The 14,174-nt window shown below is 42.2% G+C and overlaps 3 protein-coding genes across 3 annotated transcripts; 2 read left to right on the forward strand and 1 right to left on the reverse strand.

Moving 5' to 3' along the window:
* The first annotated feature begins 1,375 nt into the window (after positions 1–1,375).
* Positions 1,376–7,344, forward strand: LOC128266068 (cyclic AMP response element-binding protein B). Its single transcript, XM_053002340.1, is given in 7 exon segments — positions 1,376–1,985; positions 2,412–2,834; positions 3,845–4,018; positions 4,100–4,268; positions 6,097–6,234; positions 6,990–7,063; positions 7,065–7,344. Coding segments are annotated over 6 exon segments (1,011 nt in total). The 5' UTR covers positions 1,376–1,985; positions 2,412–2,513; the 3' UTR covers positions 7,200–7,344.
* Positions 7,345–9,415: 2,071 nt separating this feature from the next.
* LOC128266069 (protein-serine O-palmitoleoyltransferase porcupine) lies at positions 9,416–11,661 on the reverse strand. Its single transcript, XM_053002341.1, has one exon. The coding sequence runs from the start codon at positions 11,548–11,550 to the stop codon at positions 9,961–9,963; it is 1,590 nt and encodes a 529-aa protein (XP_052858301.1). The 5' UTR covers positions 11,551–11,661; the 3' UTR covers positions 9,416–9,960.
* Positions 11,662–12,173: 512 nt separating this feature from the next.
* LOC128266070 (nitric oxide synthase-interacting protein homolog) lies at positions 12,174–13,908 on the forward strand. Its single transcript, XM_053002342.1, is given in 4 exon segments — positions 12,174–12,817; positions 12,820–13,027; positions 13,104–13,212; positions 13,274–13,908. Coding segments are annotated over 4 exon segments (936 nt in total). The 5' UTR covers positions 12,174–12,270; the 3' UTR covers positions 13,346–13,908.
* The last annotated feature ends 266 nt before the right edge of the window (positions 13,909–14,174 follow it).

A 14,174-nucleotide genomic window follows, 5' to 3' on the forward strand; every position in this document is an offset into this window, starting at 1 on the left:
CAATTTCTGATCGCCATGGAATTTTTATTTGAAAATTTTATTTTAAAGTAAATGTAACTCTTGAATCAATGTTTGCAATATGTAAACGATGTAAAACGAGTCTAGGTGATATAACATTTTTTATTGCTTGTAACCGCCTTAATTCCGAGTTACAAACGATTTTTCTTTTTTTCTGTGTAGGGATGATATGGCACCCAAGGCACCCAAGTTCACAAACCGAATATTTCAAGCAATTTATGGTCAGGCTATTGCGCTGACCGCAGGTGTAAGAAGTATACAGTATAGCGTACTAGAGCGGTATTTACAGTTCCTCTTGCGGGGGACTGGGCAAACTTCATTAGCCAGTGATGTCAGCCGGTGTAAAGGTAATACGGACTACATATGAATATATGTGTGTTCTGGGCAGTGAGTCAGTCGATAGGGTCGTTCAGACAGTCCGGCGTTTTGAGGCATTCAGCCGAAAGAGAGGGCGGTGGGCGATGGGTGGTGGGCGGTACAGGGTTCGTGCGGCGTCGTAATTAATGGCAATTATTATGTCACTCAAAGGGAAGTCGATTGAAAAAGCAGCCTAAATAATGCAAATGGAATTGGAAATTACATTTCAGAACAAAAAAAAGCACAAGGAAACAGTCATTCTCCCACCATTGCGCTAATTAACTATTAATTCAAAGCTGTTGCAGGCTTCAAATAATCCTAAGTCTATTTTCTTACCTCGTTTACGTTTCAAACTCTTGCCGCAGTGACGTCATGGCCAGCGCAAAAAGCCGATAATTATTGGGCTGCAAAGTAATTAGCCGAGAATATCATTTGTGGTAATTGTTTTTTGCACTTTTGTGCAAATGCTGTTTTGGACGGGCTAAAAAAAAGGCTAAACAAACAACAAAATAAAACAACTGCCTTTGCATTAGCAATTTCAAAAAGTTTTTAGTCACGCTAAAAGCCTTCATAGAAAATCATAGAAAAACGTTTTTTTTCCTATCTCTAATGTTAAATTAATTAAATGACAACTACAACTATAATTGTTTAGAAGTGAAACTTTCTAGAACATTTAAAATAAAACTGCTTAGTTAATTTGGTTTGGATTGAAAAATATAAAAAAAAAAGTTTAGTAGAAAATGTATTAAATCCTGACCCATAGTTATTTATTGATATTTGAATCAAAATATCAAACAAAAGTCTAGTATTTAAGTATAGGTTGTAGGCAAACTGAAATACTTTATATCTTTTCGACTTGTTAAACGCTTTAAATAACATAGAATTTAGAATATTTTTTTAAATTTTCCCGCTGGTGCAATCCAAGTTCTGCACCCATTTCCAACCAAGTCAACCCCCATTGTGGTATTTCCGACTGTAGGCCCATCTGGTAATTTGGCACCCTGCAGGAACGGTCACACTTTTTAGCGAGTGAGCGAGCCAGCAATAAGCAAACGATTTTTGCGCAAAAACGGAGTTTATCAATAAATCGTTGCGTGCGATTACATTGGCTGTAGAAAACGCGTTTGTCTCCGCACAGAACCCACAAATCCGCGGCTTTTACATCCCAAAAATTCGCGTTTCCGTGCCGCAAAAAGAAAAAGAACGTAAGCAACGATAACAACAGGCAGCGAGCGAGTGAGAGAGAGAGGGAGAGTGAGCAGTGCGGAGTGTTGTGTGTGTGCGTGCTGCCAACTTGTCGCACCAATTCGCTGCTGAGTAGTGTGTGTGTGGTTCTCCCAAAAAAAAAAAACTTGAAACCTTTGCACAATGCTATAGCAATCCTATCTGGAGTTTTAGGGCTACAGCACCGATTTTCTGTTTAGCTATATATATATATATTTCTGGCTATAGCGACTTTTCAACAAGTTGCCAGCGCAGCGTGCAACGCGCGCACACACACAAACACACACACACGCGCGCGCTAAAACACACGCAAGAGAGAGCGAGAGCGAGCAACAACAACAACAAAAGCCTCTCAGTAGCAACGTTTTTAGTGATGTCATCAGAAAGTAAGTTGATTTTTTCACTGTGTTTTCCTTTTTGTTGCTGTGTTTTTTTTTCCTTTTTTTTTTTGCCTCTTTGCACACACACGCACACACACACATACACACAGACACAGTGTTGTCATGACGTCATTCCACCGAAATACACACGGTGCGGCGGTGTTGTTGATGTTTTTGTTGTTTGTTGGGGGACTGAGTTCCATCAGTCAGCAATCGGCAGCACAATATAATCATCGTCATCACAGCGCACTCGTCATCGGGGCCCCAAAACAAACGAGCCAATCCCGCCCAGAAACCAAATTAGAACCAGAAACTGAATCAGATTCAGAATTAGAATTAGGAAAACCCGAGACCACAGAAATACCAAAATAAACTGAAAAAACAGAAATCCGTGCTATCATCCTTGACAACAATCCCGAAATCCCATTGTAGAAACGTCTTCAAGCTGGCCAAATTGAAGCGGAAACGGTAGCCAAACTGAAGCACTTGTCGGAGAGCGTCTCGGTGCTGCTGAAGATCGCCAGGATCGCCAACATGGACAACAGCATCGTCGAGGAGAACGGCAACTCGTCGGCGGCATCGGGCTCCAATGACGTGGTCGACGTCGTTGCCCAACAAGCGGCAGCGGGCGGAGGAGGAGTTGGTGTAGGAGTAGGAGGAGGTGGTAACCCCCAGCAGCAGCAGCAGCAGCAGCAGCAAAACCCACAGAGTACAACCGCCGGCGGTCCAACGGGGGCGACGAACAATGCCCAGGCAGGAGTCGGCGGAGGAGGAGGAGCGGCCACCGTGCTGACCACCGCCGCCAACTGCAACCTTCAATACCCCATCCAGACGCTGGCGCAGCACGGACTGCAGGTGAGTGTCGGGGTCAGGTGCCTGTCATCATTTTTGGATAGTAAAGCTATATGGAATGTAAGAAACTAACATGGCTCCCAGAAATCTGAGATAGGAATCTAATTTACAAAAGAAAACACGTTTAAATCAAACAATTTCCAAGAATTTCAGTATTTGCCAATTGGATCCGCTTTATGAAGGGGTAACTCTATGGAATTCAAGAAACTGCCAGAAATCTGAGACAGGGAATAGGGATAGCATTGTGTTGGATATCCTAACAATTTTACAATTAAATCTGCTTTACAAAAGGAAAATCCGTTCAAATCAAGCTATTTCCAGGGATTTCAGTATTTTGTCAATTGGATTCGCCTAATGACGGGGAAACTTTATGGAATCCAAGAAAGTTCCTAGGATTAGGATAGTTATTAGGATAGAGAGACAAAGGAAGCTTATTAGAATAACAGTACAGGAATTTCCACAATTCAGGGAAACTTGGCCAGTTGGATCCGCTTTAGGATGGGGAAACTCAGGAAACTAAATTTATTTCAAGGATTTCAATACAGAAATTTCTGAAAACCAATTTGGTGCAGAAACTAAAATTCTAGGAAAGCTCGAAATAACTCTCTCTAATATTTGACTATATATATTTTTTGGAAAATACATACTTCACAGTTATTTAGTATTTATACGCAAGTTCTTCCTTGACATCCAAAACTTAATTTCTAAAAAATATTTTGAATACAGTAATATAGTTATAGAAATAAAATGAAAATGTTTTTATGCCAAAATTAAAGTAATTTTAAAGACTATAAAACTGTATTGAAATCTTAAGGCAGATTTGGAATGTAACAGAGTTTTCCGTTTTCTAATCCAAACTCTCTCCATTAAGTTATTATAGTTAGAGCTTAGAAGCAACAGACAGAAATTAATTATAGCTTGTAAATGAAGTGTTTCGGCCCTGAATACTTTTAGTCCAGTTTGAGCCCATGTTCCAGACCTAATATAATGTTGAAATTCTCGTTTCCCCGCAGGTGCAATCCGTGATACAGGCCAATCCCTCGGGGGTCATACAGACAGCAGCTGGAACCCAGCAGCAGCAACAGCAACAGGCGCTGGCCGCCGCCACAGCGATGCACAAGGTCGTCTACGTGGCCAAGCCGCCCAACTCGACGGTTATCCACACGACACCCGGCAATGCAGTGCAAGTGCGTAACAAAGTGCGTAGCTCGTGGAGCACCCACCGTACAGAACTGTATTAATGATTGCCTCGATTACCTTCAAAACAGATCCCTCCAACCTTTCCGTGTAAGATCAAACCCGAACCTACCACGCAGCATCCGGAGGACAGCGACGAGAGTCTATCGGACGACGATTCCCAGCACCACCGCAGCGAACTGACGCGACGGCCGTCGTACAATAAGATCTTCACCGAGATCAGCGGACCCGACATAAGCGGTAAATCCGGGGGACGACCTCTCCACCTTTAGTCACTCGAACCCACTCGAACCCATCTCTGTCGCTCTTCAAAAAAAAACACTATATATCGCCTAACAACCCAATGCATCGCCGAGCTGATCGCCCCTCATCGTTCATTCCCAAGATGCACTTGCGCCTGGCGTTCGTTCGATCACCCCAGTGGTTTTGGATGATGATCGGCCAGTCCATCAGAACCCATTCATTCCCCAAGTGTTTGTAACCCCATTTTCACATTTCACACCACACATTTTGTACAGTTGCTGTTGGCTAAGTAACACTGAAAACACCAGTTGTAGTGCGCTTAAGCAAAAGATCCATTTAAAAGTCATTAGCTCAAAGGGATAGATTATATACTCTCCATAACTCTATTCAAAAACAGATCCATTAAAGCTTTATAGTCCTTTCTTATGTGGCTTACAAGGCAGATATTTGTTTGGCTTTTTATTAAGTAATTGCAATCTAGTTATAGTCCAAATTTGTCAGCTTCAACATTTTGTCGTAATATTGTTTTATATTGTAAAATTAAATCTTACAAACGCAATAATTTAGAGATTATAGTCACTTCCTTTCATTTCAACCAGAATAGTTATTTATTTTTATTCAGCTTAAAGAATATAGGGTCTGGTGACATACCTATTTTGAATGGTGTTTTTAAGCCAACTAGAATAAACCTAATAAATAGATTTTTATAAAGTCATTATTAAAGAAATAATTTTTGAAACATAAAAAAAAAATAAATAGAATAGAGCTTGAAGATAAAGGAACCTATCGTTATTTTTTTTTGGATCGGTAGTTGTATTTAGGTATAACAAATAGATTGTGAAGAACTTCCCCATTTACTTTCCACACCAGCCAAAGTACTATTAGAAGTCGTACAAATGTAAGCCCCGCCCCTTTTTCGCCGCCCCCTCATTCTCATTTGGTTGATGTTGTTGTTGATGTTGCTTAAACGAAGAGAAAATAATGAAAATGGAACTAAAAGTGGGCAAAAAACTAAAGAATATGACGCGTTGTAGAGATTCCCAGATTTTTCAATTCCTGTAAATAATAAACCTCACACACACACAAAAGCACCCTTTCACCAACTCACACACCCATACACAGGGAGAGGACAGCAATAATAATCAATGGAAAAAGCTATATTTACTGTAATTTAGCCATTAAAATTGTATTATTGTTGCCGTCTCCTCCCCCTCTTTCTCTATATTCTTCGCCCCCGCCCACTCGCTCTCTCTTTCGCTATCTTTGCCCCCCTTTCTTTCGCTCTCTGTCGTTGTTGTTGCTGTAATCGCTGTTGTTGTTGTTGTTGCTGTTGTTGTTACACACACAACCCATCATGCAAAAAAAAGAAAAGAATTTAATAATAAATCAAAAGTACAACCAACCTCTCTCACCTAACAGTATTTTAACCGTTAACAAAAAGCTACTCTCTCCACTCTCTTCGACTAACCTATACTCTACCTATCTCGCTCGCTCGATCGCCGCTCTCGCTCGCACTCACCCACTCAAGTTCATTAACCAAACCAAATCAATTCAAATCCGTTCGATTACTCAAAACTTTCGATTGAAAACTGGACAATGGAAAATATGTTTTTCTTATAATTTGTATTGTTGTTTTTTTTTCATTGTTTTCTTTTCGAACGCCTTCCTCCATCCAACCCAAAAACAAATCTCAAAATTAATTATGTCCTGAACAACAACCGCAACAACAACAACAACAACTCAACAACAATCGACAACCAAATCCCCGATCCGAATTCGAATCGGAATCGCAATCAAAATCGAATCGAATCGAACCCGGTCCCAGGCGCATCGCTTCCCTTGTCCGACGGCGTGCTCAATTCCCAGCTGGCGGGGAGCGGAGCGGGGGGCAATGCGGCGAACAACTCCCTGATGCAGTTGGATCCCACGTACTACCTGACCAATCGGATGTCCTACAACACCAGTAATATAGCCTCGGTCCAAATTGATTTGTAGAATTTGTAGATAGGCTTTAAACTCAGCAAAGCAATAGTACCCGGAACCTTTGTAAATCGAACTGTGGACTACACAGAATGTTTTATTTGTCAATTAAACTTTAACCGTATGTTGGTGAAATCCTGCTTTTCAAGATTTTGTTATCGATTATTAGTCATCGATACCATTTTTATTATTTATTGCTTATTAACCCAAGTCAATTTTAATTGAAAAATGAATTAATTCTTTTTTTTTATATACAAAATTAGCCATGAATGATTTTTTTTAAGTTATAAGCACTTAAACCTCCCCATATTCAGTATGAATGATTTCATATCGATACTACTTTGAATGTTAATTGTTTATCAAAAAGACAATCAACTCAACCATTGAACTTATTAAATTTTTTGTTTTTTTTTTTTATCTTGTTTTGAAAATTAGCCAAACAAATTTTTGAAAATTATGTGTAAACATTTAAACTTACCAATTTTCATGGTGTATGATAATTATAAGAAAACTTTTAAACGTTTTAACCAATACTAATTGTTTTTTTTTTTTCATTATAATCTTTAAAATCGCATTTATTTTGTGATCACCATAGGGTACTGAACTAAATAATAGGTAACAAAAATTGTTTTCTATCGAAAAGAGAGAATTAAATTCAGTTCGAGTTACAGATGGTTCCACTGGGAATAGTAATGACATAGTACTAATGACATTCTCTTGTACCCTTGGTTTTTGCAGACAACAGCGGGATAGCGGAGGATCAGACCCGTAAACGCGAAATCCGGCTGCAGAAGAACAGAGAGGCGGCGCGGGGAGTGCCGGCGCAAGAAAAAGGAGTACATCAAGTGCCTGGAGAATCGAGTGGCGGTGCTAGAGAACCAAAACAAAGCGCTAATCGAGGAGCTCAAGTCGCTCAAGGAGCTCTATTGTCAAACCAAGAACGATTGAATGTGGGCGGGGCTCTGGCGCCGCCTGCGCCTCCGCCTCCAGTTACGGTTACGGTTACGGCTGCGCTGCGGTTCCGTTCTGCATCTGGAACTGGACAACGCCCGACAGCAGCGATGGATCGATCCTCCCCGTTGGCCGGCCGCATATCATGATTTATATACGTATAGGATGCTATATGTGGTAGCGTGTACATTAAATGTATGAAATGTATACTATATACTATATACTTTATACTATATATTGTATATTGTATATTGGATGTGAGGGATCGTGTTGTCGTTAGGACACAGACGGACGGACGGACGGATAAACCTGCTGCCGGACGGACGGACAGACGGACGAGCAGAACACACAATGTAATTATGTTTATAATTTAAAGATGTAATATTATGTTTATGATTTAGTTTATGCCTTAGTTTATTTGCTAATTTAACGATACTGAAGTTTACCTACGAACATGATGTGTTTCTGTATCCTAAGCCTTTTACTCTTCGGATTCTATACTTCCCTATACCTATACCTATACCTATACCTACCCTACCCCCTTTTGTAATTAAACTTTTTTTGTTTTAACTAATTCGTAGTTATTGCAGGACGGACGTGCGTTGTCTAGCGAAAGTGTTTTTTCTTAGCGAATTGTTGTAAGCCAATATGTCAGGATATAGTCAACCAACCCAACCAACCCAACAACCCAACCAACCCAACAACCCAACCCATTAAACCAACCCCTCCCCCAACGGATATGCAGATAGGAAAGATATATAGTTAGGAAAGAGCGAAGGCGGCTGGCTGATCTAGAAAAATGGTTTTCTGAGCCTCCCAAATTAAAATTGTTCAAAAATCGCAGGATTCACTTGGTTTATGTATGCGTGAATGTACGTGTGTGCCGCCCAAATGTAACTGTAAAACTAGGTTTTAATCGCACAATCCATATGGGATTTGATCATGGAATTATAAACTATTCGAAACACTTTGTTACATAATTTTAAACGAATCGAAAGCGAAAGCGATAATTCTATATACTATATGCGTAGTTAGCGAACACATTTTGTATTTCGAGGATCTTGTTTTGGAATCGGAGAGAGAGATATATAGGGTCGAATCATCGAAGATGGAGGACTTTTGGCCGGAACACACGTATATCCATTTATATATATATGTATATGCATTATAAATATATAAAGCAAACACTCTTGTTATCTCTTGTGATCAACTCAGTTGTTGTTATGAATGATATAGAAAACAGACGAAAAATACGATAAATTATTGATGAATTCGGGATCGGGTTTGGAATCGAAAACGGGGAGACAGAGACAGAGAACGAACTTTTTTATCTAGCGTAGCGCAACGGAAACAATGTCAAAATGAAAACCGGAAACGGAAATAAAACCATAAGAAAACATGTATATCTCTCTATTTTTGATGTCCGAATCAAAACTTCTGAAAAGAGGAAATAACATAAAAAAAAAGCAGAGAAGCAGGAAAAAAGGGAACGCGAATTCAAAGAGCAGCTTTTTTTGGCCAAGTCAGAGGAGGGGAACGCAAACAAAAAACAAAAACGGAAATAAAACAAACAAAAGTTGCATTCAACAAAGTAAATAAATATTTTTATTGTCATTGCATAATTCTTAAGCTAGTAATTTTAATATCTAAATCGTAAGCGCGGAAAAACAAAGTAAATGTAAACAAATGAATAAGCCACAGCCCGAAAAAGGAATTCATAAATTCATAAATCGAGAACAGAAACCGAAACTAAAACAAAGGTAAAAACAAAAACAAACTGAAACGGAAACGGAAATGGAAAATAAAAAGCAAGAGAAACACAAAACAAAAATCTGTAGAAATTACAATATTGTTATAAATATTTGTCTCAATGAGAAAACAAACAAAAACAACCAACAAACAAAAGCAAAACAAACCAACAACAAAGAAAATATACATTAAAAAAAAAATCAATAAAAACTATTTGAAAATAAAAGTGCGTTTTGTATTCAAGGGTTACTAATTTTAAAAATATTGAAATATTAATGTTCAAATACAACATGGTATATTTTTTGGAGAAATTTTCGCTTATTTAAACTTAATATCACGATTGTTCCTAATGGGCTTGCATGAGTTAAACTTTTATTTAACGTAACGTATTTTTTTTTTTAATAAAGATAAAAATTCACTGTTGATTTTTTAATACAGCAAATAATACAGATGTACAGCAAAGGATTTTATTTTAATTGTTAAAAACTAAGGCTTTTAAAAAACTAATATATACAGAAATTGCATTTTTATATCTGAAAATATATAGATTGGTAACTTTTACAGTGAGTTGTACGGAATAGTCGTTTTATTTCCACTTCTTTATAAATTAAATAGTAAAACTACTTTTATATACAAAAAGGTAGTAATTATTGATTAGATTTTATATATATGAGTCATCAAAACTATGCCATATGAGTATATTTATTTTTCCTGCCATTCTACCCTATTTCATGGCCACGTGTTCTATCTATCTCACTCGAAATCATGAGCATTTCACTTTATCCTGGGTCCCAAATTGAAGTTGCGCCAGTGCATCAGTTTCACAGAACGATTTAATATTAAGTACTTCACCCAGCACACACACACACACACATACAAAAACTACGAGATACGAAGAGATACAAAAGTACAAAAAATTGATGCGGTATGATTAGAGATGATTACAAATATTAATACGTGTGGATCAGTCATGGCAAGTATATGGGCTAGCATCCTACCCATATCTGTTCTACGAGAGGAACAGGTAGAGGACGAAGGTGGCCACGCCGATGTAGTGGCTCAGATAGCCCGCCTGTTGCCAGTGCCAAAGGAAGTTGTCCGCCTCCTCGCCGAACTCGAGGGCATCGCCCACCAGGACCACGCCCAGATAGGCCAGGTGGAAGATGGCCAGCGCCGTGAAGGCCAGATTGGCCATGCCCACCAGCCAGCTGGAGATGGAGTTCCAGCCCCGCTTGCTGGGGCAGTGGCCATAGCGACACCGCTGCCTTCCCGGGCAGTGATTCGCCGAGATGCAGGCATCCAGGGCGGTGGCGAGGTGACGCCTCAGCAGGGATTCGCCCTCGGCGAAGACGGCCAGCGAGATGAGCACCAGGTAGATGCGCAGATCCATGCCGTGCAGCAGGCTGGACACCAGGTAGGTGCAGAATACGGCCAGCAGGATGCGTCCCCTGGAACTGCTGCTGGCGTCCAACTTGCTGGGAGCGTAGATGTACCGCTTGAGCCACTCGTGCATGGGAATGTTCCAACTCCTGACCAGCGAGCTGATCGACCTGGGCCACTCGATCCGCCAGGGCTGCGCCACGAGCGGACCAAGCAGATCCGACTCCTTGCTGCTGGCTCCGATCCCATCCAATCGCTGATCCGAGGCCACCAGCAGCGCCTGCGCCATGATGCCCACAAAGTAGTGGCTGCTGCGCACGCTCAACGCATCCCAGTACATGACCAGGAAGTGGGAGCTGTCGCCAAAGAAGTCACTCAGCGCGGGCGCCACGCAATTGGACACGATGACGGCCAGGATGCAGAGCAGGGCGTTGGGCACCAGGCGACGCAGGCTAACCAACCAGCCGTTCCGCGGCACCAGGCAGTCCATGTAGCAGGCGAAGCTCACCCAGGGACCCAGGGCGCAGGTGGCCGGGCTGTAGATGTAGCCCAGATAGGCCAGCGGACCGGGAATCCTCGCCTGCAGCTGTGGGCCACCACCAGCACTGCTGGCTGTAAGGTCGAATCCCAGCGAGATTAGCTTCATGTTGACCACCATCTGGATGCCGCGCAGCTGGGGCCAGTCGCTGCGGCGGCGCCAAATGAGCAGCTCGTAGAGGAATTGGCTGCCCACGGTGAGGATGGCCAGGAGGCGAGCTCCGCGGCGACCCAGTCGCAGCAGCTGGAGCAGCAGGTAACCCACGGCGGCCAGCAGGAGAAGCAGCAGCAGGCGGTGGCCCAGGGAGCAGTGCAGCAGAACCAGGCCGCAGGCGCAGTGGAGCAAGTGCAGCGGCGCCAGGCTGGTGAGGCGTCTGCGCTGCGAGTACAGCAGGCACAGGAGGCGGCACAGCAGGCAGAGGAGCAGCATGGGCGCCACGTACTGCAGCACCTGCAGCAGCGACGGCTCCACGCAGTTCTTCAGCGTCTCGAGCAGGCCCAGCACTCCATAGCCGTCCAGCAACTCCTCCTCCTCGCCGCCCACATAGTAATCCTCCTCCTCCACGTCCACCTCCGCTGCTTTTCCGTAGGTGTAGTCCAAGCCGACCGCCTCCTCATCGAGCTCCTCCTCCTCGTCCAGATCTATGTAGTCCGATTCCTCCTCAAAGTACTGGTAATCCATGGCCGGCCATTCAACGCCAATCCAATCAAGGGGAATCAAGGAAAAACCCGGCAATCCGGAGGAGCAACAAATCTATGCCATAAATATACCACAGAATATATACCGAAAAATACCAGAAGTGCGGCTCTCGCTTTTTGGTCTTTCGAACAGGGCGGGCACTTTAGCTATTTTAAAGCCAAATCAGTCAATAAACACTTTATAGTCTGGGTATTCCATAGACTCTTTAATCCATTTAATTAAAAAGCGTGGCAGCTCTGTAATCTATTACTATTGTAGTATAGTATACATATAACATTAAATTAGGAGGCATAATTTTCCTTTGCTTTTAAGTCTACCAATAGTTTTAAGCCCTAATTAACCAATAAAATATGTATACAAAATTTCTTTTTAGTCCCAACAATTTCTTAATCATTTTTTTATTTTAATTTTATAATAATTGAAACCATAATCAAAAAACAACAAACTGTATACAAAACATGTTTTGAAGTTTGACAATTCAACAGGGACTCAAAAATTTCATTCAGTCGTTTTGGGAATACCCTAAATTTTTCGAAAAGATCCGCCACTTTAGCTATTTAACAGCCAGAAATTATGTCAACTGTATCATTGTGGCCATCTGTCAAGGCAAATTTAGTGCTGACAAAACGGTCACACTCTCCTGATAGTAAATAAACTATTTTCTGAATTTGCCAAGTAAAACCTATAAAATTATAAAAAAAAATGACGCGCCATGCCCGCAACTGCACGGCCGGAGCCGTTTACACGTACAACGAGAAGAAGCGCGATGCGGCGGAGTCCGGCTACGGGACAAATGCGCAGCGTTTGGGAAAGGATTCGGTGAAGTCCTTCGACTGCTGCTCGCTGACGCTGCAGCCCTGCCGTCGTCCGGTGGTCACCAAAGATGGCTTCCTGTTCGACAAGGAGGCCATCCTGCAGTACATTGTGACCAAGAAGAACGAGTACAGCCGCCGGCTGAAGGAGTACGAGCGTCTGCGTCGCGCGGAGGAGGAGCAACTGAGCCAGGAGGCCAACAGCAAGCAGCAGGCGCGCATGGAGCGCTTCGTCAATGCGGAGAAGCCAGCGATGACTCCCGCCCACTCCTCTGCCGTTGGCGAGAAGCCCTCCACCTCGGCGGCAGCCACATCCTCATCCTCCTCCGCCACCCCCTCCTCCAGCTCATCCAGCTCCTCCTCCATATCCAACATGACCAACGGGCACGAGAAGAAGCTGCCCAGCTTTTGGCTGCCCTCCGAGTGTCCCAATGCCGGGTGGCCAAGGCCCAGAAGCCGGATGCCACCATCTACTGCCCCGTGTCGCAGCAGCCGTTGAGGGTCAAGGATCTGATCGATGTGAAGTTCACGCTGCTCAAGGATGGCGACTCCAAGCGATCGCTGATCGCCAAGGAGGCGCGCTACATGTGTCCCATCACCCACGACGTGCTCAGCAATGCGGTGCCCTGCGCCGTGCTCCGACCCACGTTAGTTCTCGACGGGATTACGCTTACTTTACTACTTTAATAACTTTGTCTCAATTTCCATTTGCCTTCAAAAAAGTGGCGATGTGGTGACCATGGAGTGCGTGGAGCGGCTGATCAGGAAGGACATGATTCATCCGCTCACCGATCGCAAGCTCAAGGACAAGGACATCATTCCCCTGCAGCGAGTGGGTATCATTTTGATACACCTTTTTACCAGTACTAATCCCGCTCCACTTTATTTTACAGGGCGGCACTGGCTACGCCACCACCAACGACAATCTGCAGGCCAAGGAAAAGCGACCCATGCTCCAGGTCTAAAGCGAGTATAGCTCATTCCTTCAAATACAAATAAAAAATCATCGACATAGACGCATTTTTAGCAATAAAGCAATAGATTCATTTGGATATTGGTCTTTCTTTAACCAAGTTACATCGTAAAAGCTGTAAAAAAAGGCTTTTATTTGTCAAATCTCTTAAAATTATTTAAAATTCCGGTTTTATATCAAAACTATAGTAAATAGTATAAGAATATGTCGCCAGATGCACATAACACTCACTCTTATGGCTATGCGTCGTACTTTGGACCCTTTTAAAAAAACGATTTTTGAATACTTACCTCGTCATAAAATTTCCAACCGCATGGCATTCGCAGCTGAAAATGTATATTTGCAAATGTTTTGGAAATTCAAATGCAAAGGTTAAGTTACTTTTTTGACAGTAATAAGATATATAAACGCCAAATGGGTATCTATGAGTACATAAACTATCAATTATTACTTAGTTCGTAACTTCAACATCTGATTCCAGCACTCTTTGGATTGTTTCTGCCATAAAAGCAATGCAAACATAAGATACATTGTGCATTATGTTGAATACGCTTATGTTTACCCAATAAATAGCTGATGTTCGCCACCATATTGATAATTAATTTATGAATAAAATGTGGTGTTTATTTTCAGGTTTGGAACTTGTATTTCAGATATGGCAAGCTTCGCTAATCGCTAATAGCCCCGTGCAAATGAAAATACTGCCTGCTTGGGGTTAAGGTATAATATATATTCTTTATGCATAGGTGTAACGTGTAATGTAAATTGAAGAAGTTGCGGCTGGCGGAATGCGGGCGGTAGGCCGAATACGTCGTCTAGAT

Source organism: Drosophila gunungcola, unplaced genomic scaffold (genome assembly GCF_025200985.1).
Source record: "Drosophila gunungcola strain Sukarami unplaced genomic scaffold, Dgunungcola_SK_2 000277F, whole genome shotgun sequence".
NCBI lineage: Eukaryota > Metazoa > Arthropoda > Insecta > Diptera > Drosophilidae > Drosophila > Drosophila gunungcola.

Excerpts from the sequence above, each read along its gene's own strand:
- LOC128266069 (XM_053002341.1), bottom strand. The coding sequence starts at position 11,550 with ATGGATTACCAGTACTTTGAGGAGGAATCGGACTACATAGATCTGGAC.